At 48.0% G+C, this 24,213-nt stretch overlaps 1 protein-coding gene across 10 annotated transcripts in view; it reads left to right on the top strand.

Moving 5' to 3' along the window:
* TTC39A (tetratricopeptide repeat domain 39A) overlaps positions 1 to 24,213 on the top strand; it is a 54,663-nt gene that overhangs the window by 13,576 nt on the left and 16,874 nt on the right. For 3 of the 10 annotated variants that reach the window (XM_042951208.1, XM_042951209.1, XM_042951215.1), the window contains exons 2-7: positions 8,673 to 8,777; positions 17,396 to 17,527; positions 18,344 to 18,420; positions 19,587 to 19,654; positions 21,314 to 21,378; positions 23,395 to 23,494. In XM_042951208.1, the coding sequence (XP_042807142.1) occupies positions 8,673 to 8,777; positions 17,396 to 17,527; positions 18,344 to 18,420; positions 19,587 to 19,654; positions 21,314 to 21,378; positions 23,395 to 23,494 (547 nt within the window). Of the gene's footprint in view, positions 1 to 112; positions 216 to 8,082; positions 8,297 to 8,490; positions 8,513 to 8,669; positions 8,778 to 17,395; positions 17,528 to 18,343; positions 18,421 to 19,586; positions 19,655 to 21,313; positions 21,379 to 23,394; positions 23,495 to 24,213 lie in introns of those variants that run through there. The other 7 variants (XM_042951210.1, XM_042951211.1, XM_042951214.1 and 4 more) reach the window with 7 other exon arrangements.

The raw sequence follows: 24,213 nt of genomic DNA, 5'->3' as shown, positions 1-24,213 counted from the left end.
CGGGCGGGCAGACCGAGTCCCGGCCCGGCCCCGCCGCCTTCCCCGCCCCCGGCGCGCCCCTCCCCGGCCGCCGCGTCTGCGGCTGGGCCGCACAGCGCCCGCCTTGGGGTTCCGGCGGCAGCACCTGGGCCGCGCGGCTGGCGTCCGGCGGGGGCACGCTGCCTGCCCCCTTCCGCCATGAGCTCGGCCGGCGCCGCGGACGCCCTGCCGGCGGGGTAAGTGCGCGGTGGGGGCGGCCCCGGGGTGGGGTGGGTGGTTGGGGGACGGGCGCGGGCCGGGCATTCCCTCTGCCACCGGCCCACCGCCCGCACTGCGGCTTCCAGCCCCTCACCCCTGCCAGGCGTCGCGCCCGGCGTCCGGGAGCCGGGGAGTGGGAGAGGGCTGCGGACACTCGCGCGAGGAGAGTGGAAGCGCCGGGGACCCAGGGGCGATCACTCAGCTCTGGGTCCCAACTTTCGCACGAAGCTGGCTGTAGTAACGGCCACGTCAGAGCCGTCTCCCTCCCCTCGTGGCGTTTACACCTGTGGGTGGGCTGTGTTATTATCATCTCCGTTACAGATGAAGAAACTGAGGCATAACTCTTGGGTGACCTGCATCCCTTCACCTGGGAGGTGAAGGGTGTACCTGGGATTTGAACCCAGCTCTCTCTGATTCCAGAGCCCCCACCTGCATGCCATACTGTTTCATCTTCTGGGATATTTGAAGGAATTGAAAAGCTAAGATATGAATCAGCTGTGCCCACTGGGTGCAGCAGGAACTGGGGTAGTAAAGGTGGGTGTTGTCACTTTCAATATGGCTCTCCTGCTCATCCCCACCCCACTGAGGAACTGTGTAGAATCCCTGCACTGCCCCTGTTAGCAGTGATAGATGTTAGGTGCTGGGAGATGTGAAGCAGCTCTCCCCTTCCTGGGCCTGGGTGGGTAGGGGGTGTCTGCTGGAAGCCCTGACTGCTAGGAGGTTGCTGGGTGGAGATCTGGCTCAGGTGAGCTGGGAGGTGCCTGCCCTACCTGGAGCCTCACCACCAGGGACAATATTTGCCAAGGGCCTCAGGACTAACACATGAACAGGAAGGTGAGGCTGGTGCCAGCTGCAGCTGCAGGCCTCCATAGGGCCTGTGTGTGCATCCTGGGTGAAGGCTTAGAAGTTGGGTCACTGGGGGACACCCTCCCCCCACCCAGCCTGGGGGACGGTTGCCTGGTGAGTTTTGCCATGTTTGACCATGTTTATTGTATGATTTTGGCCACGTTCTGTATCCTCCCTAGACTTCTGGTCCCTCCTTTGGAAAATACAGGGAGTCCAGGCCTGGCTGCTCTCTTCCTGCTCTGAGTTGAAGTCTGTAAATCTGGAGTCTGGTTAGGTCCCTTCTGCCCAGCCCTGACTAAGCACCACCCTACTGGGCCCAGAAAAGAAGCTTCCAGGAGAGAAGGCGGGCATGGAACAGGGTACCTATCAAAGAATCCTGAACTCCCAGGCTAGAAGCCACATTCATCCTCTTCCTTGCACACTTATATCCCTGCCTGAGTCCACTCTACAACTCCAGGCTCCTCTGGCCCCTCCGTGGGCCTCCAGGGCAGCAAGCTCAGTCTCCTAGCACTAGTGGATCTTCCTCATACTGAACCATACCTGCCTCCACTGCATGCTCTCCAGGTCCCAATCTTCTTTGAGGCCACACAGGTCTGTCTGCCCCTGTCCCTGGTCAGTGCCATCTTGGTGGGGTCTGAGCAGAGCAGAGGCAAAGCAGTTCCACCTACACCATAGACACTCATTTAGTCACTCAACAAACACTCCTGAGGCCTGCTCTGGGCCCAACCCAGTATATGAGGGTCAGTGGTAAACAAACTGAACTTTAAATCTCCACCACTTCAGAAGTTATGAAATATTTTTAAGCCTTCAGAAAAATATAACAAATAATAAAATGAACTCCATGCCCTTGTCATCCAACTTTTTAAATGTTAACATCATGCCCATTTATTTCATATTCTTCTTGTTAAGAAATAAATTATACCAGAGACTGTTGAAAACCCTGTGGACCATCCCCTCTTCCTTCTCCCACCGTCCTGAATTTTGGTTTTGTTACTTCCATTTTTTTATTTTTAAAAAATGTTTTATATTTGAGTATAGTTGACACACTGTGTTACATTAGTTTCAGGTGAACAGCATAGTGATTCAACTCTATATTATGTTGTGCTCACCACAAGTGTAGCTACCATTTGTCACCCTACAACACTGTTACAGTATTATTGGTTTTGTCATTCTATGTTTTTATTCTTTTGCTGAGTGTGTATAAATCTAAAAAAAATGTAGCCTGTTCTGACTTTAAAATTTTTATATAAATACAGCATGAATCATTCTACAGCTTGCTTTTTCTCACTCAGCTTCAGGTTTCTGAGATGTAGCCTTCTTGATTCTTGCAGCTCTCGTCCCCACTTTCCCTGATGTATGGCATACCACCCGATGTAGAGTCCCCCATTTATTTATCGGCCTTCTTTATGGACATTGAGGTAGTTCCCAGCATCTTGCTATTCAAACAGTTAATATTCTTATAGGGTTGTCCTTTGTACACACGTGAGTTATCTTTTCGGTTGTCCCACAGGAGTGGAATTGCTGGGTTATAGGATATGGACATTCAGTATTTTGAAGTTATTTGGTTTCATTATAAAAGTAGTGCTGCTGCAGAGGTGCCTGGGTGGCTCAGTCAGTTAAGTGCTCGACTCTTGGTTACGGCTTGGGTTATGATCTCCCAGTTCGTGAGATGGAGTCCTGTGTTGGGCTTTTGCTGACAGCATGGAGCCTGCTTGGGATTTTTCTCTCCCTCTCTCTCTACCTCTCCCCTGCTTGCTATCTCTCTCTCTCTCTCTCTCAAAAGTAAATAAATAGACATTAAAAAAAAATAATAAACGTAATGTTGCTCCAGACATGATGGAAATACATAACCGTAGAAAAAAAGTAACAACAGCTAACATTTCCTGAATACTTCTTATTGTGCTTTACATTGTCTTAGTTGTTCTTCTTAACAACACTAGGAGGTGGGTACTGCCACTCTCATTTTATTGATGAGAAAACTGAGGCTTATAGAGGTTAAAGAACCTTCCTAACTTTTTCCAACAAGTAACTGCTGAGCTATAGTTTGAGACCAGGGTTATCCACCTTCAATACTCTTGAAGGCCACACTGTACTAGGCCACGTCACATCCCTCCATGCCACATCATGCTCAATTTTATTCACAGCTAAGGGGACTCTCTGGAAGGAGAGTCACAATCATATATGCGATTTGGGAAGGTCACTTTGGGGGGCACCTGGGTGGCTCAGTCGGTTGAGCATCTGACTCTTGATTTCAGCCCAGGTCATGATCCCACAGTGGTGGGATTGAGGCCTGGGCCCTGTGTCAGGCTTTGCGCTAAGCATGGAGCTTGCTTGAGATTCTCTCTCTCTCTCTCTCTCTCTCTCTCTCTCTGCCCCTTTCCTCCGGCTCCCCACCCAGCTTGTGCTCTCTAAAAAAATTTAAAAGAAGAAAGGTCACTTTGGAAGCGATAGGTCCCCATGCACAGATCATCCCCCTGCTCCCCTCAGCCACAGTTCCCCTTGAATGGTGAAGCAGGGAGGAAAAGCCAGCTGTGGTTCCATTCTGCTCCCTAAGTGACTTCCTTGCACTGCCTCTACTGCCCCCGTGGGGAATGAGAGGTTCCTCTGCTCCATCCAGCTCTGCCCATCAGATGTCAGGGTAGCAGCTTCCAGGCAGACTAAAGTGGGGAGGGGGAGGCAAAGGGAGAATGGGGAGGGGTGCCTGGGTGGCTCAGTCGGTTAAGCGTCTGACTTTGGCTCAGGTCATGATCTCACGGTCTGTGAGTTTGAGCCCCGCGTCGGGCTCTGTGCTGACAGCTCAGAGCCTGGAGCCTGCTTCAGATTCTGTGTCTCCCTCTCTCTCTGCCCCTCCCCTGCTCATGCTATGTCTCTCTCTGTCTCAAAAATAAATAAAAAATAATTTTTTTTTTTTTTTAAATCTAAAAAAAGGGAGAATGGGGTGACTTCAGGCTGTCTGACACCCCTTCCCCTACTCCACCTCCCTTCTCACTCCGGCCTCAAACATCCCTCCCCTGTGATGCCAAAGCTCCTGGCATCGGTTACCAGCCCTGCTCTATGCTCCATCTAGCTCAGCGCCCCCCTCCCCACCTCCATGCCTCAGGTTCTCCAAGGCACAGTGGAAAGGCCACCATCAACCCCTCAGAAGCTCAGTAATGTGTTAATCTGGGCTTGGCAAGGTGACTTGGAGCATAGAGGTCTTGAAGACATGGGGACAGCCTGCAGAGAGGTGGGGACCTCAGTCACAGTCAGGGGAAGAAAAATGTTTTTGGCCAGTTTGTTTTTATGGAAAGCATTTCTGCCTTCTCCTAGGTTCCTGGGTGGAGGAGACTAGGCCCCTGCCCTCACTGTCTTTATCTCCTTATCTGTCAAATGCAGATAAGCGTGTCTGCCTCTGGGCTGGTGGGAGGATTGAGAACTTGGAGTGATATTCTCAGTGGTGGTGAATTAATGCAGTCATTAAGTCAAATGGGGTCAGTGTCCCCAGCCTTCCTGAGCTCCCCAGCCAGCCAGGACACCCCTGCCTCACCCCTCCAGAGGAGGCTTTCTAGAGCCTGTCTTGCCACCTTGCCCCTATAGCTTGTGCTTCCTTGTCACTGTGGTATCATGACTCTAGCTCCTTGCTCGGCTTTTTCCCTTTCATGGACTTCTTTCTCCATCTTGTCCTCAGTTCAGTGCCATCTTTTCCAGAAAGCTTCTGTTGAGTGCTCCCCTTCCACTTCTGGGCGTCCTTAGCCTTCAGTGATTCCCATGATGCAGCCTTGATGATTCTGGCTGTCAATGCCTCTGTCTGCCTCTGTCTCTCTGCTAGACCGTGAAGTCTTCAAGGGCAGGGCCAGGGCTGGGCCAGAACCAGAGATTAGAGGGTATTTGTGGGAGAAAAGGAAGGTGAAAATCAGCCCCAGGGCCACCCCAAAGCAGCTCCCAGTCTGGAGAGTCACCTCAGAATCACCTCACTACGGTTCAGCAGAAGAGGTGCTAGCGTTGCCAAGGGAGGGAATTCACCTCTGTGCTCTATGTCCATCTGTCTGTGCATCTTTCTCTCCATGTGGACCAAGCAGGCAGAATCTCTTTCTTTTTTTCTTTTTTAAAAATTTTTTAATGTTTATTTATTTTTGAGAGCAGAGAGAAAGAGAGAGAGAGAGAGCATGAGTGGGGGAGGGGCAGAGAGAGAGGGAGACACAGAATCCAAAGCAGGCTCCAGGCTTCGAGCTGTCAGCACAGAGCCTGACGTGGGGCTCGAACTCATGAACTGCGAGGTCATGACCTGAGCTGAAGTCGGATGCTTAACGGACTGAGCCACCCAGGTGCCCCCAGAACCTCTTTCTTGATGGGAGGTGGATGTGGTGGTGGTAGTGGTGGTGGTGTTTATACAGAAATGGGAGGTAGGCTCTTGGCTCTGGAATTGTTTAGAGGTAGTCATAAGCCAGGACAACAGACTTGTCTTCCTGGGGCTGAGCTGAAGGGCACTGGCTCAGGCAGAAACTTGTTTAGGACCCATGCTTGGGCATGTGATCTTGGCCTAGTCACCTCTCCTCGGTGCCTCATCTACCGTGGGGATAATAATCCTACTTCACAGGCTTTGTGAAGACTCAAGGAGAGAATGCCAGTTAAACACCCAGGGCAGTAAGTGCTCACAGAATAGGCAGACTGAACACCAGTCACTAGGCTAAGCCCTGGGCACAAAGGAAGACACTGTGCCCTTCTCATGAAGAGAGGGGCAGGGGCTGTTTCTGATGGGGCCTTTTTGGCCATGGAAAGAAACTTGGTCTTTACCTAAGAGAATTGGAAGCCAGTGAAGGATTTCAAGTTCAGAAGTGACATGGTCAGATTCAGGTTTTAAAAAGAGAACTTTGGCTGTTATGAGAGGGATGGGTTAGAGGCAATAATGCTTTCAATATTCTCCCTTATAAAAACTACCTAGAGGCTGGATGGGTTACTCCAAACATGCTTTAAAATACATTCCTGAGTTTCCACAAAGTAACAAATCTTCTAAAGCCAAGAATGAAAAGCTGAAATCATGCTGATAAATGAGATGAAGCCATAGCAATGTGAAGGTATTTATAAATTCCAGAAATCTAAAACCTGGAGGACTTCGTTTTTGTTTTTGTTTTTGTTTTTAATTACAAAGAAAAATTAACGTGTATTTCTTTTGAGAGAGGAAGATACAGGGCACGAGTGGGGAGGGGCAGAGAGAGAGGGAGACACAGAATACAAAGCAGGCTCCAGGCTCTGAGCTGTTAGCACAGAGCCAGATGTGGGGCTTGAACTCCTGGACTGCGAGATCATGACCTGAGCTGAAGTTGGTAGAGCCTGGAGTTTTAATGACCATTCAAGGGATGGACCAGCCCAGTGATAGTGTGAGGAGTTGAAACTTGTCCCCCTTATACCACCACATGAATCTAGGACCTCCAAAGAGCTATCCCCCCAACAAATAGGAATATTGACCAGAAAGAGGTAGACACCCTTTCATAAAGGGGGACGACAGGTCTAGTGGAGAAAAAAGGCTCCCTAGAAACTTATAAATTTTAATCTGCCCTCACACAAATTTTGGGTTTGAAAACCTATTCCTTTTGTGGTCCTAGAAATACTAACCTAAAAAAGTAACTTAAGTATCATAGGATGGTAGTAGCCCAGGGAATCTGGCCAAAGTAAATGAAAATCCTCTCTGGAGGAATGGATCCTTCTCCTAAGATCCCTTTGGGATCAGCCAAATAGGAACTCATGGTTAAATTACAAAACACACAAGGAAACAAGTCATTGTGAGTAGTAGACACCAAAAGCAAGAAACAACAGAATTTGTTTCACTGAGAGTCTAAAGATGCTAGAATTATGAGATCTAGAATATAAATGTTTTTAAAACAAGTAAAGGAGTCAAGATGGACTTGAAATAATAACAGGGAACAAAATACTGCCCAAAACGACCAAGCAGATTTGAAAAGGAAGCAAATGGAATTTCTGGAAATGTAAAATATAATCATTGAAATTAAAAACTCAGTAGACAGGAAAAATAGCAAATCACACATGCCTTATAGAGAATTAGTGAAATGAAAGATCTGAAGAAATCACTTAGACTGTAACAGATTCAAACAGATTGCAAAGAAGAGAGTTGAGAGACCTGAAATACTGAGCAGAACGATTTAACAGAGAGAGAACAGGGGCAGGAGGAGTGAGAGTGGAAGGGCCAGTCTTCCATCAGCCCTGGGTGAAGGTGCTGGTGGCCTTCACTGGGCACAGAAGGGGCTGGGCTAAGAGATTTTCCAGAGGCGGAACTGATAGGGCTTAGTGATGGGGTAGACGTATCAAGGCTGACTGTCAGATTTCTGGCCTGAGAAACTGGGTAGAGGGATGTCATTCATTAAGATGGCAAAGACTGGGGGAGAACAGGCTTGAGAGAATGAACAAGAGTTCAATTTTGAACAAGGTACATGTTTCAATTTGTTTCATTTTGCCAGGAAGATCTGCTGCTGCATCAGAGAGGAAGAGACATTAGAACTGGGAAAGTTATGTGTAGATGTTTGCCAGGTGGAAAGGGACTCTCTTAACTAACTTTGGGGGAAAGGATCTCCTTTCAGTGAGGTCATCAAGGCCCCTTTTGGAACCTTCTCTCACTCAGAAGAGACTCCTTGAGAAGAGACATCCTCAAGATAGGACTCTGGGGATTTCATAGTTTAATCTCTCATTTTTCAGTTGGGGAAGCTGAGACCCAGACAGCTCAGGGATTTGTTCCAGCCTGAGACTCTTCATTCAATCAGTTTTCATTCACTTAACAGATACTTATCAAAAGCCCACTTTGTACCAGATGCTAGATTCTGGGGATGCAGCACTGAACAGAAGAAGGAATCCTGCCCTCAGGAAGCTTATTTTTAGTGGAGGGAGACAGACAAAATAAAATAAAATTAAAAAGAAAGAAAGAAAGAAATATATATGTGTATGTCAGAGAGTGATAAAAGCTATAGAGAAATGTAAGGGCTGGAAGAGGGTCAGGTACAGGGAAGGTGGCCTTTGAGAGGCCTGCACACCACAGCCCATTGTGACAGTGTCTCTGGAGTTCTAGAGTGCAGGCTCAAGATGGGCAGGAGAAGTCCTGGAGAAGGAGGAAGAGGAAAAGGACTGAAGTGGGATTTAGAGGGTGGGCTGTGCCCCCCTGGGAGGTGGGGCAAAAAAGCCTGATGGGTCAGAAGGGCCATAAAGACTCCCTTTAACCTTGTGAGGGGTAAGATAAATTTGTTCCTGAGGCTTCCTTGCTCTCCATCCTCTGCTCCTCCCCAAACCCCTCCACCAGATCTCAGATGACACCCCCATTCTTTTCTCCCACCTTTAGGAACACTTAGAGGTATGTCCAAATTGTCTTTGTGTCCCCAAACCCCTCCACCAGATCTCAGATGACACCCCCATTCTTCTTTTCTCCCACCTTTAGGAACACTTAGAGGTATGTCCAAATTGTCTTTGTGTCTTTGTGTCTCCTCCCCTGGAGGAGCTTTTGACAGGCATCCAAGGCTGGCAGGGAGGTTGCATGGGCCCTGTGGGGCTTTGTTCTAGCCTGGACAGGGGTTGAGGGCTCTTGGTCACTTCCGTGTCTCTCCCAGCAGGACTCCTGTGAGCAGCCTCCATGAGGCCCTGGACCAGTGTATGACTGCCCTGGACCTCTTCCTCACCAATCAGTTCTCAGAAGCACTCAGCTACCTCAAGCCCAGGTGAGGCTTAAGCCCAGATTGGGGGTGGGGGCGGGTGTGTGTGTGTGCACACGCGTGTGCACATACACGGGAGCCTACGTGTAGTGTCTGGTCATGGAGAACCAGAGGTCTTATGTAAGAGGAACTCCATGTAACTGAATCTCTTCAGCCTTCTGGGTCACCATGACCCCTGGGAGTCCCATAAAAATAGGGGCTCGGGCTCCCCATTCTACAGCCCTGAGCAGCCCAGTCCTCCCCAAGGTCACTGTGACTTCCTTACTTTTGGGTTCTTATGGCCTTTCCCAGTTTGATTTCTTGTTCCCACTGAATCCACTCGGGGTTTTTCCCCTGTCAGCTGTAACACAGCTGCTTTTCTTCATTTTTCCCCAGAATACCCAAGATTTGAGTTGCTTTTACTCAAGTCTTTTAGCCATTTCTTCTAGTGTTTGCTGCCTTATTTCTAAATGATATGCTTATATTGCTCTTTATCACTTTTTTCTACTTTTTAAAAACATTAAGAATTTATACTCCATAAAATTCTTTTTTTCCTTTTCATTTTTAATTTTTTTACCTTTTACTTTTAAACATTTATTGGTAGACAAGAATTTAGCTTTCTTACACCCCTGCTCTACCTCCCTTCCCCTTCCCTCATCCTTTCTCTTATCTTTATATTACAGTGTCTGGAAAAATTTATAGTATTTACATTATTATAATTAGGTAACTAATGCTCATCACAGAGATGAGTCATACATTGTAAGATTACATTTCTTTTTTGGAGTTAATTGTCTTTCTTTTTAAGATTTTTTATTTTTATTTTTAAATAATCTCTACACCCTATGTGGGGCTCAAACTCACAACCCTGAGATCAAGAGTCATATGCTCCACTGGCTGAGACATTCAGGTACCCCTGCCTTGTCTTTTCATTGGCCTAATTTACTGTACATTCATCCTGAACTCTTTATAACGTTTTTCCTGGAAACCTGTCCCCTGGAGGATAGTTGTGTCTACTGGGCATCTCCCAGCCATCTCCTGGAACTTCTCTCTTATTTACTTCTTTACTTCTCTCTTGTTTCTTTGACCTGGCTTTTTCTCTGGTACCCTCCCTCATTTTATCAGAGCATATGCTTTAGAAACTTCCTAGGAAGGAGTTACATGAATATAATTCTCCCCCCTCAGAATTTTGAAGGCATTGCATCCCTGTTTTCTAGCATCTACTATAGCCACAGGAACCCTAATTTTTTCTAACTTTGCATGTGATCATTTTTCCTTACCCAGAAATGTTTAGAATCGTCTCTTTTATCCTTGCAAATCTGAAATTTCATGATAATGTGCTGAAATGTAGGTATTTTTAAAAATAATTTGGAGACTGCCTTTTGGTTCTAGGACATTGTCTAGCACAACCCCTCCATGTTCTGTCTCCCTTTCTCAGGCTTTCTTTAAGTCAAACATTGGACTTCCTGGGCTAGTCCTCTTCTAAGCCTCCTACCTTCTGCTCAGTTTTGCATTTCTTTCTCTTTTTGTTTTCTCTTAGTTTGGGGGTGATTTCCTCAACCTTATCATTAAATCCTTCTATTGAGTTAGAAGAGATCCTTCTATTTTCTTTTTTTCTGAGATCATATGATTAATTTCCTCAGACTCATTGTTTTCTGAATGTTCTTTTTTTCCCTACAACATCTTATTCTTGGTTTCTGGGTGCATTCTCTTCTTTATATCTATATTTGGAGTATGAGAGTCCTTAGGACAGGGCCTGGCATATAGTGAGCACTCTAGTAAGTATTTGTTGTTATTTTTATCACAGAATATGTTTCTCTTTTAAATGCTTTATTATTTTCCTGTATAATCTCCATTTTTTTCCAGGTTCCCTTTTTCTATGTAATGGGAGAATCTTCTGGTGGGGGCTTTCCTCAAATGCCTGATGGTCCCTGACTGTCTGGTCATATTTAAGAGCCAGTTCTTAGCCTTGTAATTGGTGGGATTGGCTTTTGGATATTGGGGGAGGTGGGCAAGGAAGGTGGCAGGGAGGAGGGACAGGTAATGACCAGAAGGGAAGCACCTGGCTCCTTGACCTTGTAATTGCTGGGATTGGCTTTTGGATGACCTGGCCCCAGATGTCAGCTTCTCCAGAGAAGCTGTTCCGCAGCCTGGTCAGAGTACCCCTGGCTGCCTGAATTCTGGGATTGGGGTAGGGGTGAGGGGCCTGGGGGCTAATCACGTGTGCTGCCTACTTGCCTAACGCCTTCTTTTCAGCTCTAGGTTGTGGTTGTCCTCTGCCACATCTGGTTCCCTCAAGTTCTGAGGGAAGGCAAATGCTGATTCGGGGACTGCTTCCCCTGAGTTCACAAGCCTGACCTGTTCAATTTCTGTAGACTTGACTGACCCATTGTTGTCCTGTTTGGAGTTAATGGCCCAGTTTCTGGGGGCAGTGGGGATTCCAGCATGTGATGATCATGAGTCTTATAATGATCCCTCTGCAGCAGTCCCCGCACCTCATCCCCACCCTCTGAGGGGATCTGGGCTTGAGGTGGGGTAGGGGTTGGGTCTGCAGCAAGAGTGTGGCCACAGTCTGAGGCAGGCCAAGCTCTGTCTTGCTCCATCCCTGAACATCTAGGTTCCCCTCCCAGTATTTTGGAAGACTCCCCAGCTCCACCTCCCTTCTGGTCATTACCTGTCCCTAAGCAGGCTCTTCCCTGCCACCTTCCTTGCCGACCTTCCCCCACATGTTCTACACCCCCTCCCCACAGCCACTGCATGTTGAGGGGCTGCCTCATCCTCCCTCACCTCAGTAGGGCATTCATTCCCTCACCTCAGGAGTCCTACACCTCAGGCCCTACAATTCAGGCCTCAAAGAGGAAATTCTTGCCCTGAAGGAGGCACCATGGAGAAAACCAGTTTTTCCATGAGGGTATCTTTTAACTTCACACTTAAGGTAGTGAAGCTACTCTTTATCTTAGCTCTTGTCCCATTCCAGAAAAGAATCTTTTCTTTCTTTTTCAGTTTAAGAGTGTTGTTCCCAAACAGTAGATGTTATTAACACACTTCTCACCCACACCCACCTTGTGACAACCAAAACATGTTTTGAGAAATTTGGCAGATGCTAGAGGTTGGGATGGAGGCTTGGGGTGAGGAGGACAGGAAAAATATCTCCCCATTTTTATTAAGAACCATTGGTCTAGGGGAAATAATTTTTTTTTAATTATTTATTTATTTTGAGAGACAGAGCAAGTCAGGGAGGGGAAGAGAGAGAGGGAGAGAATCCTAGGTAGGCTCCACACTGTCAGCACAGAGCCCGACAGGGGCTTAAACTCATGAAACATGAGATCATGACCTGAGCCAAAACCAAGAGTTGGACACAACCGACTGAGCCACCCAGGTGCCCCTAGGGGAAATAATTCTTGCTAAAAAATGACCTTTCCTCTCCATTTGTAGCCATTGAAGCTTCAAAAAATGTTGGGGTCCAGTTTCATTCACTGTTCCTCATTATGCATGCAGTGTCTCATTTAATTGTTATTCATACTTTGCCCTCAGAGAGTAATGGGCTCATCAAGCTCCAGCCCCACCACCCACTCCTCCCCAGCCTGGGCATTTGTTTTCTGTGTTTGTCACTTCTTTGAGTAGCTTTATTTTACTTTGTCTTTGGTAGAGGAGGGAAGAGCTGGAGGCCCCAAGGCTTAGCTGATCTCCACATGGGCAAGGAGTCCCCAGGTCCCAACACTGTGCTTTTCTGATGGCTCTTCCAGTGCCCTCTCCAGTTTGACAGCTGGTCTGGGCCCAGAAAGTGGGACCCCAATGGGCATCATGTCCCAGATTTGGGTTTAGCTCAGAGGTGAGGGACTCTTATTTTCAGGGGTCAGGATTTTGTAAGCAAACAAGAACTTTGGATTATAAACTAAACTTGGGGTGTCTGAGGTTTGGGGAGTTGTCCTACCTCTGTAAAGGCATACCACATTGAAATTATGCCAATTAATAATCCTACAATGGCCTCTGAGTATTCAAGTAAGAGGAAGAGTTGCATGTCCCTTCTTTAAATCAAAAGCTAGAAATGACTAGGCTTAGTAAGGAAGATGTGTTGAAAGCCAGGACAGATCAAAAGGGAGGCCTCTTGCACCAAACAGCCACGTTATGAAAGCAAAGGAAAAGTTCTTGAATGAAATTAAAAGTGCTCTTTAGTGAATATACAGAATGATAACAAAGTGATTGCTGACCACATTGCTGATATGGAGAAAGTCTGAGTGGTCTGGATAGAAGATCAAATCAGCCACAACATTCCCTTAAGCCAAAACCTAATCCAAAGTAAGGCCCTAACTCTCTTCAGTTCTGTGAAGGCTGAGAGAGGTGAGGAAGCTGAAGAAGAAAAGTTGGAAGCTAGCAGAGGTGGGTTTGTGAGGTTTAAGGAAAGAAGCTGTCTCCATGACATGATAGTGCAAGGTGAAGTGACAGGATGTAGAAGCTGCAGCAGGTCACTCAGGAGCTCTACTGAGACCATTAATGAAGGTGGCTACACTAAACAACAGATTTTCAGTGTAGATGGGACAGCCTTATACTGGAAGAAGATGCCATCTGGGACTTTCATAGCTAGAGAGGAGAAGTCAGGACCTGGCTTCAAAGATCAGGCTGGCTCTTGTAAGGGGCTAATGCAGCTGGTGACTCTAAGTTGAAGCTAGTGCTCCTTCACCATTCTGAAAATCCTAGGGCCTTTAGGAATTATGCTAAATCTAGTTTTCCTGTGCTCTTTAAATTGAAGAACAAAGCCTAGATGACAGATGTCTGTTTCCAACATGGTTTACTGAATATTTTATCCCCATTGTTGAGACCTGCTCAGAAAAAAAAGATTTCTTTCAAAATACTACTGATCATTTACAATGCACCTCATCACCCAAGAGTTCTAATGGAGATGTACAATGAGATTAATGTTGTTTTCATGCCTGCTAACTCAGTATCCATTCTGTGGCCCATGGTTCAAGGAGTGATTTCAACTTTCAGGTCTCACCACATAAGAAATCTATTTCATAACGCTAGAGCTGCCATAGGTAGTGATTCCTCCGATGGATCTTGGCAAAGTAAGTTGCAAACGTCTAGAAAGGATTCACCATGCTAGATGCCATTAAGAACTTTGTGATTCATGAGAAGAGGTCAAAATATCAACATGAGCAGGAGTTTGAAAGAAGTTGATTCCAACCCTCATGGATGACTTTGGGGGGTTTAAGACTTGAGGGGAGGAAGTTAACTGCACATGTGGCAGAAAGAGCAAGAGAACTTGAATTAAAAGTGGAGCCTGGGGGCGCCTGGGTGGCTCAGTCGGTTAAGCGTCCGACTTCAGCTCAGGTCACGATCTCGCGGTTCGTGAGTTCGAGCCCCGCGTCGGGCTCTGGGCTGATGGCTCAGAGCCTGGAGCCTGCTTCCGATTCTGTGTCTCTCTCTCTCTCTGCCCCTCCCCCGTTCATGCTCTGTCTCTCTGTCTCAAAAATAAATAAACATTAAAAAAAAAATTTAAAAAAAAAAAAAGTGGAGCCTGAAGATGTGATTGAGGTGCTGCAATCTCATGATAAAACGTGAACGGATGAGGAGTTGCATCTTGTGGATGAGCAAAGAAAGATCTTGATTTCTTGAGATTGAATCTATTCCTGGTAGAGATTGTTGAACTTACAACAAAGGATTTAGAATATTGCATAAACTTAGTTGATAAAACAGCAGGGTTTGAGAAGATTGACTCCAATTTTGAAAGAAGTTCTGCTGTGGGTAAAATGCTATCAAACAGCATCACATGTGCAGAGAAATTGTGAAATTGTGAAATCAAGCGTCCACCAGTGCAGCAAAACTTCATTGTCATCTTTTTTTTTAATGTTTTATTTATTTATTTTTTTGAGAGAGACAGAGTATGAGTGGGGGAGGGACAGAGACAAGGAGACATAGAATCTGAAGCAGGCTCCAGGCTTGGAGCTGTCAGCACAGAGCCCAGTGTGGAGATCAAATCCACGAACCATGAGATCATGACCTGAGCTGAAGTCAGATGCTTAACTGACTGAGCCACCCAGGCACCCGGTGTCTTATTTAAAGAAATTGCCACAGCCAACCCATCCTTCTGCAACCACCACCCTCATCAGTCAGAAGCAGTGAACATCAGGGCAAGATCCTTCACCAGCAAAACTATTACAGCTCAATGAAATGTTAATAATGATTAACATTTTTTTAGCAGTAAAGTATTTTTTATTTATTTTTTAATTTTTGAGAGAGCAGGGAAGGGGCAGAGATAGAAGGGGAAGAGAGGATCTAAAGCGGGCTTTGTGCTGACAGAGAGCCCGACATGGGGCTTGAACTCATGAACTGTGAGATCATGACCTGAGCTGAAGCTGGACACTTAACTGACTGAGCCACCCAATAACCCAGCAATAAAGTATTTTTTAATTAAGTTTTGTATTTTTTTTTTTTAGACATAATGCTGTTACATACTTAATTAAACTTTTATGTGCACAGGGAAACAAAAAAATTTATTTGACTTGCTTCACTTTATTGCAGTGGTCTGGAACCAAACCTTCAGTACCTTCCATGTATGCCTGTACCACAAGTCCTAGTCCAGAACGCAGTTGAGGGCCTTCCAGTGGTAGGCTGGGGAAGAGCCAGGATTCCTAGCTGCAGGTGCATATTGGGCACTTGGCCTCAGACTAGAAATTCCACTTTGCCTGCCAGCTGCCCACGTGGGGCTGCCCCTCCTTCTGGACCCAGTATCAGACTGGGTGCTTAGGGCTAAGTCCCAGGTCTCACTGGTGTGGAAAGAGGAAGAGAGGGGCAGGGGCTTGAGAACTCAAGAGGCCTGGGGTGGGAGGGGATTATCTGGAGGAGTGGGTCTGGGTACTGCCAGGGAAACGTCTGCTGAAGGGGAGAGTTTCTCTCTAGGGCAGTGACCCTTGACCCTGGCAGACTCACGTTTATTGAGCATCAATGATGTGGCTCTGGCCTGGGTGTCCTATTTAAGCAACCCAGAGCCCTGGGAGCGAATGATTATTGTATCCATTTTACAGAGGAGAAACTTGAGGCTCAGAGAGTTTATAAGATTCACCAGGATCACACAACTGGTAACTGGCAAAGCCAAGATTCCAGCCTGTGTCTCAGGGACGCTGAAGCCTGAGTTCTGTCTCCACTTCAGGCTGTGGCCTCTTTTCCACAAGCCACTGCCTTCAGATTAAGGAGTTCTAGCAAAGACCTGGGACAGCTGCCAGGGCTGGTGAGGGGTGGGCCAGCCTTTGGTTTCCTTTAAAAACCTTTGGCTCCCCAGGATAATATTACCTGGGCAGAGAGGTCACCCAGAATTTACACTTAATTTACAAAGCGTTTTTAATTTTACAGTTTTATGAATGAGAAAGGTATGAAAAGGGGTGAAGTCATGTGATTTTACAATAGAACAGTCATCTCTTTCCCCTGAAGTTCCCAGCATAAGCCTGGCACTGAGGAGTTTTGTAAATAATTAATGAGGGGATGTGTAGGGAAGGGAGTGAAAACTGCTGTAGCTCCTACCATGTGACGAGCAAGAGTGATCCCCTGCCAATCCCATAGGGACCTGGACAGGCCAGAATTATTGTCCCCATTTTGCAGAAGTATAAATCAAGGCTGAGACACGTTGTAACTTCCCCAAGTGCAGAGGGAAACTGGCATTTTTCTTGTCCCTCCCTTCCTGCTTTTCTTTCCATGTGTTAGACTAAAAGCCCCTGCCATATGCTTTTCTGTTGAGAGGTCTGGGCTGTGAAGAAGCAAGATGGCAGGAGGAGAAGGCTTCCTGAGGCTGCTCACAAAGGGCCTGTGGTGCTGGTACTGAGGACAGAGATGAGTTCCATACAAGCTCTGTCCTTGAGGTGCCCACAGTTCAGTCTGAGGAGAGAGCTAAGCCTCTGCTGATATAAATTCAGTATGACCTGTGCTTCATTATAGACACATGCACCCCGAGGAGGGAGCCTTGGATGCCCAGTGGCCTTGGAGGCAGTTGAGAGCCTTGATAGATGAGTCAGGGAGGGCAGGTCATGGGGCAGAAACAGAAGTGACAAGAGGGCTGGGCTGGAGAGGTCAGCAGAACCTGTGTTGTGTGGAGCCTTGGGCCCAGGCATTATATCATGGGACATGAAAGCCATGGGAGAACTTAAGCAGAAAGCCACATGGTCAGATGATGGGATGGGGAAAGGCAGGAGGGGATGAGGCCAATAAGGCCCAGGGAACAAGGATAGGGCAAGCTCAGGGGGCAGGGTGGGGAAGGGGAGCTTGAGGATAGAAGGGACTTGGGCTCTGCTCTAGGAGGTGTGGCAGAAGGTGAGAGGCAGGCCCTGGGCACTGGGCATACGGTCTCAGGCCAACAGGTTGCTGAAGTCCTACTTTAGTCCACACAACATTCTTGCTGCTGCCATTCCTACAGAATGGATGAGAAACAGGCTCAGAGTTGGAAAATCACTTGGTGCCACTAGCAGGAAGGAGAGGAGCTGGGATCTGAGGCCTTTTGAGCAGCAATGGGAGGGTCAGACCTTGGGAGAGTCTCTTCCGCTCTCTGAATCTCTGTTTCCCTGCCATGCTGGGTGGGTAGTTTATGGCGGTGATCGGCACAGGCCAGCTACCTCTGGAGGTCTGGGGGTTGGCGCTCTCATGTCCCTTCTCTCTGGCAGAACCAAGGAGAGCATGTACCACTCGCTGACATATGCCACCATCCTGGAGATGCAGGCCATGATGACTTTTGACCCTCAGGACATCCTGCTTGCTGGCAACATGATGAAGGAGGCGCAGACGCTGTGTCAGAGGTCCGGGCCATGGGGCGGGCAGGGACGAGGGGTCATGAGGTCTGTCCTTCTGTCTTCTTGGCCTATCCCAGTGCCTAAATGCCACTATTAATGCTGCTCCTTTTGGCTAAGAGGATGTGTCCCCAAGCGCTAGGAGCTGTCCCTGTCAGCTCTGCCTCAGGAGTCTTATGATCTGAGCCAGTCTCTAAGCAGCTTCCAGGGGCCAGGCCTGATTTTAAGGAGATGAATTCTGGCTCTGTCAAGTGGTAACTCTTTGATCTTGGGCAAGTCTCTCTCTGGACTCAACTTTCTTCATATGTAAAATAGGTATGAAGGTAGGGCTGTTGTGGGGACTGAATGAAGACACAGGTCACAGGGCCTGGTGCATAATTGGTATTCAGTACACATAAACCACTTGAGTGAATGAATGAACAAATGGACCCTCAGTGTTTATGCACAGCTGGAATCGTCTTTCACTAGGCACACCCCTGGGCCAGGCCCTGTGCTGGGTGGGCACTGGCCACCTCTGACACCTGAACTGCCTGGTCAGGGGCTGTAGGGTTCTTGTCAGAGGAGCAGGAAAGGCTTCCTGGAGGAGGTTATGCCGAAGCTGCTTCCTGAAAGGTTGACTGGAAACTGGCCAGGGCAGAGGAAGGAGGGGAGGGGGCTCCAAGAAGGGGTAACAACAGAAACAAGAGTGTGAGAAAGCCTGGACTTGGGAGAGTTGCCAGTTCAGTGTGTGTGGAGTCCATGGGAAGGGTGGGAGATGCATCTGAGCCCACCTGGGCCCCTGGCTCACCCTCACTGAATGACTTGAGGCCCCTTTTTCCTCTTCAGGCACCGGAAGAAGTCCTCTGTAACAGATTCCTTTAGCAACCTGGTGCATCGCCCCACTATGGACCAATTCACGGAAGGTGTGGCATCTCAATGTCCTCTCAACCCCGCTGACCCCAGGCAGCCCTGTCCCCAGCCCAGGAATGGGTGGGGAAAGGGGCGGTTAATCTCCCAGTTTCACAGAGTGGGCTGGGCCCTTTTGAGAAGTTGCTCTCAGGTGAGCTGGGGAGCAGGGGAGGCTCACTTACCTGATGGCATTACCTGCTGAGGACCTGGAAGCTGGGGAGAGAAAATGCCATCACGAGGTCATTAGCTTTGCTTTTCAGGCTAGGGTGGGCTTAGAATTGTGTGTCTGGTTAGGTTTACTGGCCTGATGATCATAGTGATCACAAGTGCCCTGGAGGGGAATATGGTTTTGGAGCCTGCACTGGGATCAGATAGCTGAAGGCAGTGGGAGAGATGGTCTAGGCTGCCAGAGCCTGTGTGCAGCGACCCCATGCAGCAGTCGCGGAAGTAGCAGCAGCCAGCTGGAGCAAGGTAGGGCTCTTCAGTGCAGGAGCAAATGGTGTTCTCTAGCCTCAAGAGCCCTTGAAGTTTTTAACATAAGACAATGAACCTGACAAGACCATTCCTCCTTCTTGCCTTCCATAGCTCCCTGATACCCACAGGGCCAAATCTGCACCCCCCCTCCCATGTATAAGGCCCTTTGCAGTCAGACCTCTGCCCCTCATCTTTACCTGTCCCCTAAGTCTCTCCCTACCTTAACCCCATTTCGACCTTCTGTGGCTTGGCTGTCCCCAAACATCAGAGTTTTTTGGTTCTCCCAGGCCTCTGCCTAGAAAGCTCTTCTTGCCTCGCCTTTCCATTCCTTTTCAATTCAAATGTCCTTTCTTCTGGAAGTCTCTCCTGACTCCCTGGGCTGTGTGAGTTCTCCTTCCCTTACTCCTACAGCCTGTGGGCTTCCCTGGATTAGGATCTTCTTTGTTTATCCGTTCAACCCAGCACCTTCTCCTTGCCTGGCACTGTGATGCGTGGAGAACAAGAGAACAAGGTCTAGGGCCCTATGTTGACATTCTGGATGGTGGGATGGGGGAACCAGGTGGAAGGCAAGTGCAAGGAGTGAGAAAATTCTAGACAGTGCTGATAGCTGTGAAGGAACCAGACCACCTCCCAGAGTGGGTAGGATTTGGCCTGTGCTGCCTGCTGAGAGTCCCAGGAGGCCTCAGGGCTGGTTTTCTCCCCGCAGAGGAAATCCATGCTGAAGTCTGCTATGCAGAGTGCCTGCTGCAGAGAGCAGCTCTGACCTTTCTACAGGTAGGAACCCTCTTCTTGTACAAGCAGCCTGGGGATTTCAGAAGATCAGTCACCAAATACAAGCCAGAGGGTCTATAAGCAGCCACAGTCTGCCTCCTTATGGTTCGGGAGAAGACTGAGGCTCAGTCACCCCAACACTCCCAACCCTAGCCAGGCTCAGTGACAGAGGTGATGGGCTTTACCCCCTCCACACTCAGCACACATGTTTCCGTCCACTACTAGGATGTGCTTCCACCTCACGACTGCTGTTTTCCTGCTGAGGGTCACGTGGGGTGACCAGCATTAGCACAAAGCCTGCTTTGTACTTGATTCATTCAACAAACAAGTTTGAATGAATCAAACTTGATTCTACGACATACCAGGCTTTATGCGTATATTGTACGTATGTAGTTTTTACATACCTTACACACATTGCATGTTGTTTTTACATAAATGTACATATATTGTTAAATCTTCACCATAGGCTTGTAAAGGGGAGGATTAGAGGGGAGTAGCCACTTTCACAGAGTCACGTGATCAGCAAATGGCAGAGCTGGGATTTGAATACAGGTCTGGTTGACTTGGAGCCTGTGCTCCTCACCACACAGTGGTAATTATGAGAACCATCACTTCATGATTTCACCAGAAAATCTGGGTTATAACATAACAATCATCATGTAAATACGTGTGTTGGGGTATACAGGCACATAAGAATTTTATTGGGGTACTGTTTACTTTTGTTAGCTGTCCTCCCTTTTTGTACCTCACATAATTAGAATTAGATAATCCTAATTCTTCATTAGGATCACTGTTAATAATTGCATTGTGTATGGCCTTTTTTATTCTATTATTACACATAATAAACACCCATGAATTCCCCCACCCAATTAGAGAACAGAATACTGCTGGCGAGTCTTCTACCCACCCTGTCCCCTGCTTCCTTCATGGGGAAACCATTGGCTAGAGTTTTATTATCCCCCAACCTATTTTTTAAAAAACAGTTTTCTCAGCTTCCTATTCATGTGTGAGGAGCATACTGTTACATTTTAGTTAGCTTCAGGCTTCTTAAGGCCTCAAGCTGTGTGGGACTTGCTTTCTTTACCCAACCTTATGTAGTTGTATAATATTCCCTTCTATGGGTATAGCAGTTTGTTCATCCAGTCTCCTGCTGAAGGGCATTGGGGTTGTTTCTGGTTCTGTACTCTGTGAAGAGTAGTGCAGTGAACATTCTTGAAGGTAACTCCTGTAGCCCATGTTTGTTCGTTTCTCTAGGGCATACTCATGTACTCCCAGGAGTGGAACTACAAGTGGGCTGTAGGTATTAGTGCTTTAAATTACAAATGTGACAAATAGATGCTTGTTGTAGAAAACACAAATAGTCCAAAACTGAGTGTCCTTCTTGCTCTCCCACAACTCCTCTACCTGGAGGAGGCACTGTTAACCACCGGGAGTGCCTCCTCCGGGCCCTGGACGTTTTAGAGGTCTTGTTTGGCAAGCAGATCCTCATCTCAAGTCCCAGGGGTTACAGAGGACTGGATTGGCTAACCTCTGAGTGCCACCCAGAACCCCTCATAGAGCTGGGCCCAAGGTGGGGCAGGCCGGGCCCAGAGCCTTGTATGATCCCTCTCAAGCCTGTGGCTACCCATCCAGCCTGACTCTTAGCGTCTCTCCCTCCTGCAGGATGAGAACATGGTGAGCTTCATCAAGGGCGGCATCAAAGTTCGAAACAGCTACCAGACCTACAAGTGAGTGGGGCTGGTCTGGGGGAACGTGGGGCCACAGCATCTACTACCCTGTGCCTCTTAGGCTGCTTTGTGGGAGGTAGCACTGGCTGGATGCTGGATGCCTAGAATGCCATGTAACCTCAGGCAGATTTCTTCACCCTCGGGACCTCAGTTTTCCAGAATATTATTTACGTGGTTTCCTGGGTATATCTGTTCATTTGGTTCCCCTGAGTCTATGCCTGACCCTGGGGAAAATAAGACAGATTCTGCACAAATAGCTTGATGAGGTAGAGGCTAGGAGACAGACACAGGAACAGTAATTTTGAGAACAGCAGCAGAACCCCTGTGTATCCACTAAGGCCCAATCCAAATGCCACCTTCCCCATGAAGCCTTCCTTGGACCCCTCTAGTACACAGGGATGGTGTCCACACACACAGCCTCCCCAAGCTGGGAGCTCCCTGAGGGCCAGATCATTTCCATGCCATCTCGGCACTGGGCCAAGCACAGGCTTTGTCTAGGGATGAAAGAAATAAGACTCAGTCCAGAACACTTCTACTCAACATGGCACCACAATTCTTGTCTCTAATTCTAAAATTAAAAAAAAAAAAAAAAAAAAAAAGCTTTGAAAGCCCAGTTTCTTCCCCCAAGTTTGGCATTAAAACTCACTTTCTATTAAAAGTTGAATTGACTTGAGACTACTTATCATCTTTATTTTCTCCATCTAATGTGACTGTTTCCCTGGAGAGAGATTGTGAGTGTGATTTCAAGGTACCACTGGGATATAACACACCATGTAGTATATGGACACTTCATGGCCTTGTGGGTCTGTGCTGGAATTGTGCTCTGCCCCCTCCAGTCTCTTCAGCTACCAAAGCGATGTTTCCAAAGCACAAACCTTGTCAGGTCACCCCCTTACCAGTTCCCGACACTCCTCTTGCTTTTAGGATAAAGTCCCGAGTCATTCCGGGAGCTCCTCCTAGCCCTCCTAGCAACAGCTTCCACCCCACTCTGCCTCAAACATTTGTGCCTTCCCTCAGTTTTTCAGACATGCTGAGCTCATTCCTACTTCAGGGATTTTGGACATGCTTATATCTCTGCTAGGAACACTCTTTCTGTGCCAGGCTAACCATCCCATCCCTAGGGTTTCAGCTCAAGTGTCGGCTTCTCAGGGAAACCTTCCCTGAACCCCAGACTGGGTAAAACCCCAGGAGTCTTCTCCTTTGAAGCCCCCCTGCATCCCCACAGTGACTTGATGGTGGGGTTGGGGAGGATCTGTTCCCTAGAGTGGGAGAGTTGTGACGGCAACCACTTGGTGGCTTTGCTTCTAGCTGTCGTCCAGTGCCTGACACAGGGAGCCCTCAGTCAGTGTTTGATGATTGAAAGGCTTCAAGATGCTCATAGCCTGGGAAAGAGGCAGGCACATCTTTAAAGCTTCTGTCCTGCCCAAGACGGGCTGGGATATGGACTCTGTGTAATTGATGACCAGGAAAAAGAAGGGTGGATTTCAACCAAGAGACCCCAGGTAGACTTCCTGAAGGAGGGGGTGTTATAGTTAGCCCAGTGGCTCTTCACTGGGACATTTGGCAATATTCAGAGACATTTTGGTTGTGACAACCTGGGGGGAGGTTGTGTCTGGCATCTAGTGGGTGGAGGCCAAGGATGCTGCCAAACATCCTATGATATACAGATAGCCCCCTCCTTACCTGAAGAAAGAATTTATCCAGCCTAAAATGTCAGTAGTGCCAAAGTTGAGAAATTGTTCTAGACAGAATGAAGAGCATGTGAAAATGCTTAGATGCTGGACAAGGCAAGTGTGCTGGGGCTGATAAAGCTGACGCTCAGGGGCAAGGACTATGTTATTAGGCAGACGGGGTCAGAAATTCCTTGAATGTCAGCTCTCTGATTGCCAGAACTGTTATCAGCCTACCACCAGGGAGTTCTGAGATCAGCTGGGAGTGGGGGACAACCTTAGTCCCAGCTGGAATGGGACCTAGCCGCTGTTATGTGGTTGAAAAGGACTTTGCCTGTCTCCACAGGGAGCTGGACAGCCTCGTGCAGTCCTCACAATACTGTAAGGGAGAGAACCACAGGCATTTTGAAGGAGGGGTGAAGCTCGGCGTGGGAGCCTTCAACCTGGTGAGTGGGAATTCACCTTCACGTGGTCTCTGCTGGCCTACCGTGCTGGGCGCTGAGCTGATCCTGGGACCTAGTGATAAAGCAGACGCATTGCCAATGTCATGGGGAGCTCAGAGCTGGGATGGAGGTGGGGTGGAGGTGCTTCAGAGTCTCTCTGTGCATTTCTTCCCAAGTCAAGTTGAAAGCTTGAAATGCACCATGGTGGCAGTATTTATAGGACCAGAAAAAGACAAACACAATAAATCAGGGCCTTTTCCATCCTGGAGAGCTGGTGGTTAAACATTGACCAGTAGTGGGGAGGGAGACAGGCCTGGAAGCAGCAGGCAACCTGCAGGGACAGAGCCAAGACCCCTTCCTAGAGGAGCTGGGGAAGGTTTCAAGAAGCGAGGAGTATCTGAGCTGGATCTTGAAGGATCTATAGGTGGGGAAGGGCATCCTAGGCAGAAGGAATGTGAGAGAGGTTCTGAGCCTACTCCTGGGAGGAGGAGTTGCTCATTGAAAATTTAGACTCTTGGCCCTGGGTGTCCACAGACCTGTCCAGAAGTGTGTGTGGCAGGGGATGGCTCTCTCCTCTCTAGGCAAAGCCTGTTCCAAGAGCAGACCTTGGGTGGCGGGGTGTCCCTGCCCCACTCTGGGTTCCAGTTTCCTTATATGTAAAATGAGAACGGGGATCTTGGCCCAAGTGCTGAGAAGTACAAACGGCAGAGTTCATTGGATGC

Source organism: Panthera leo, chromosome C1 (genome assembly GCF_018350215.1).
Source record: "Panthera leo isolate Ple1 chromosome C1, P.leo_Ple1_pat1.1, whole genome shotgun sequence".
Lineage (NCBI taxonomy): Eukaryota > Metazoa > Chordata > Mammalia > Carnivora > Felidae > Panthera > Panthera leo.
The sequence above is the reverse complement of the archived record's forward strand: the minus strand, read 5'-3'. Positions and strand labels throughout refer to the sequence as shown.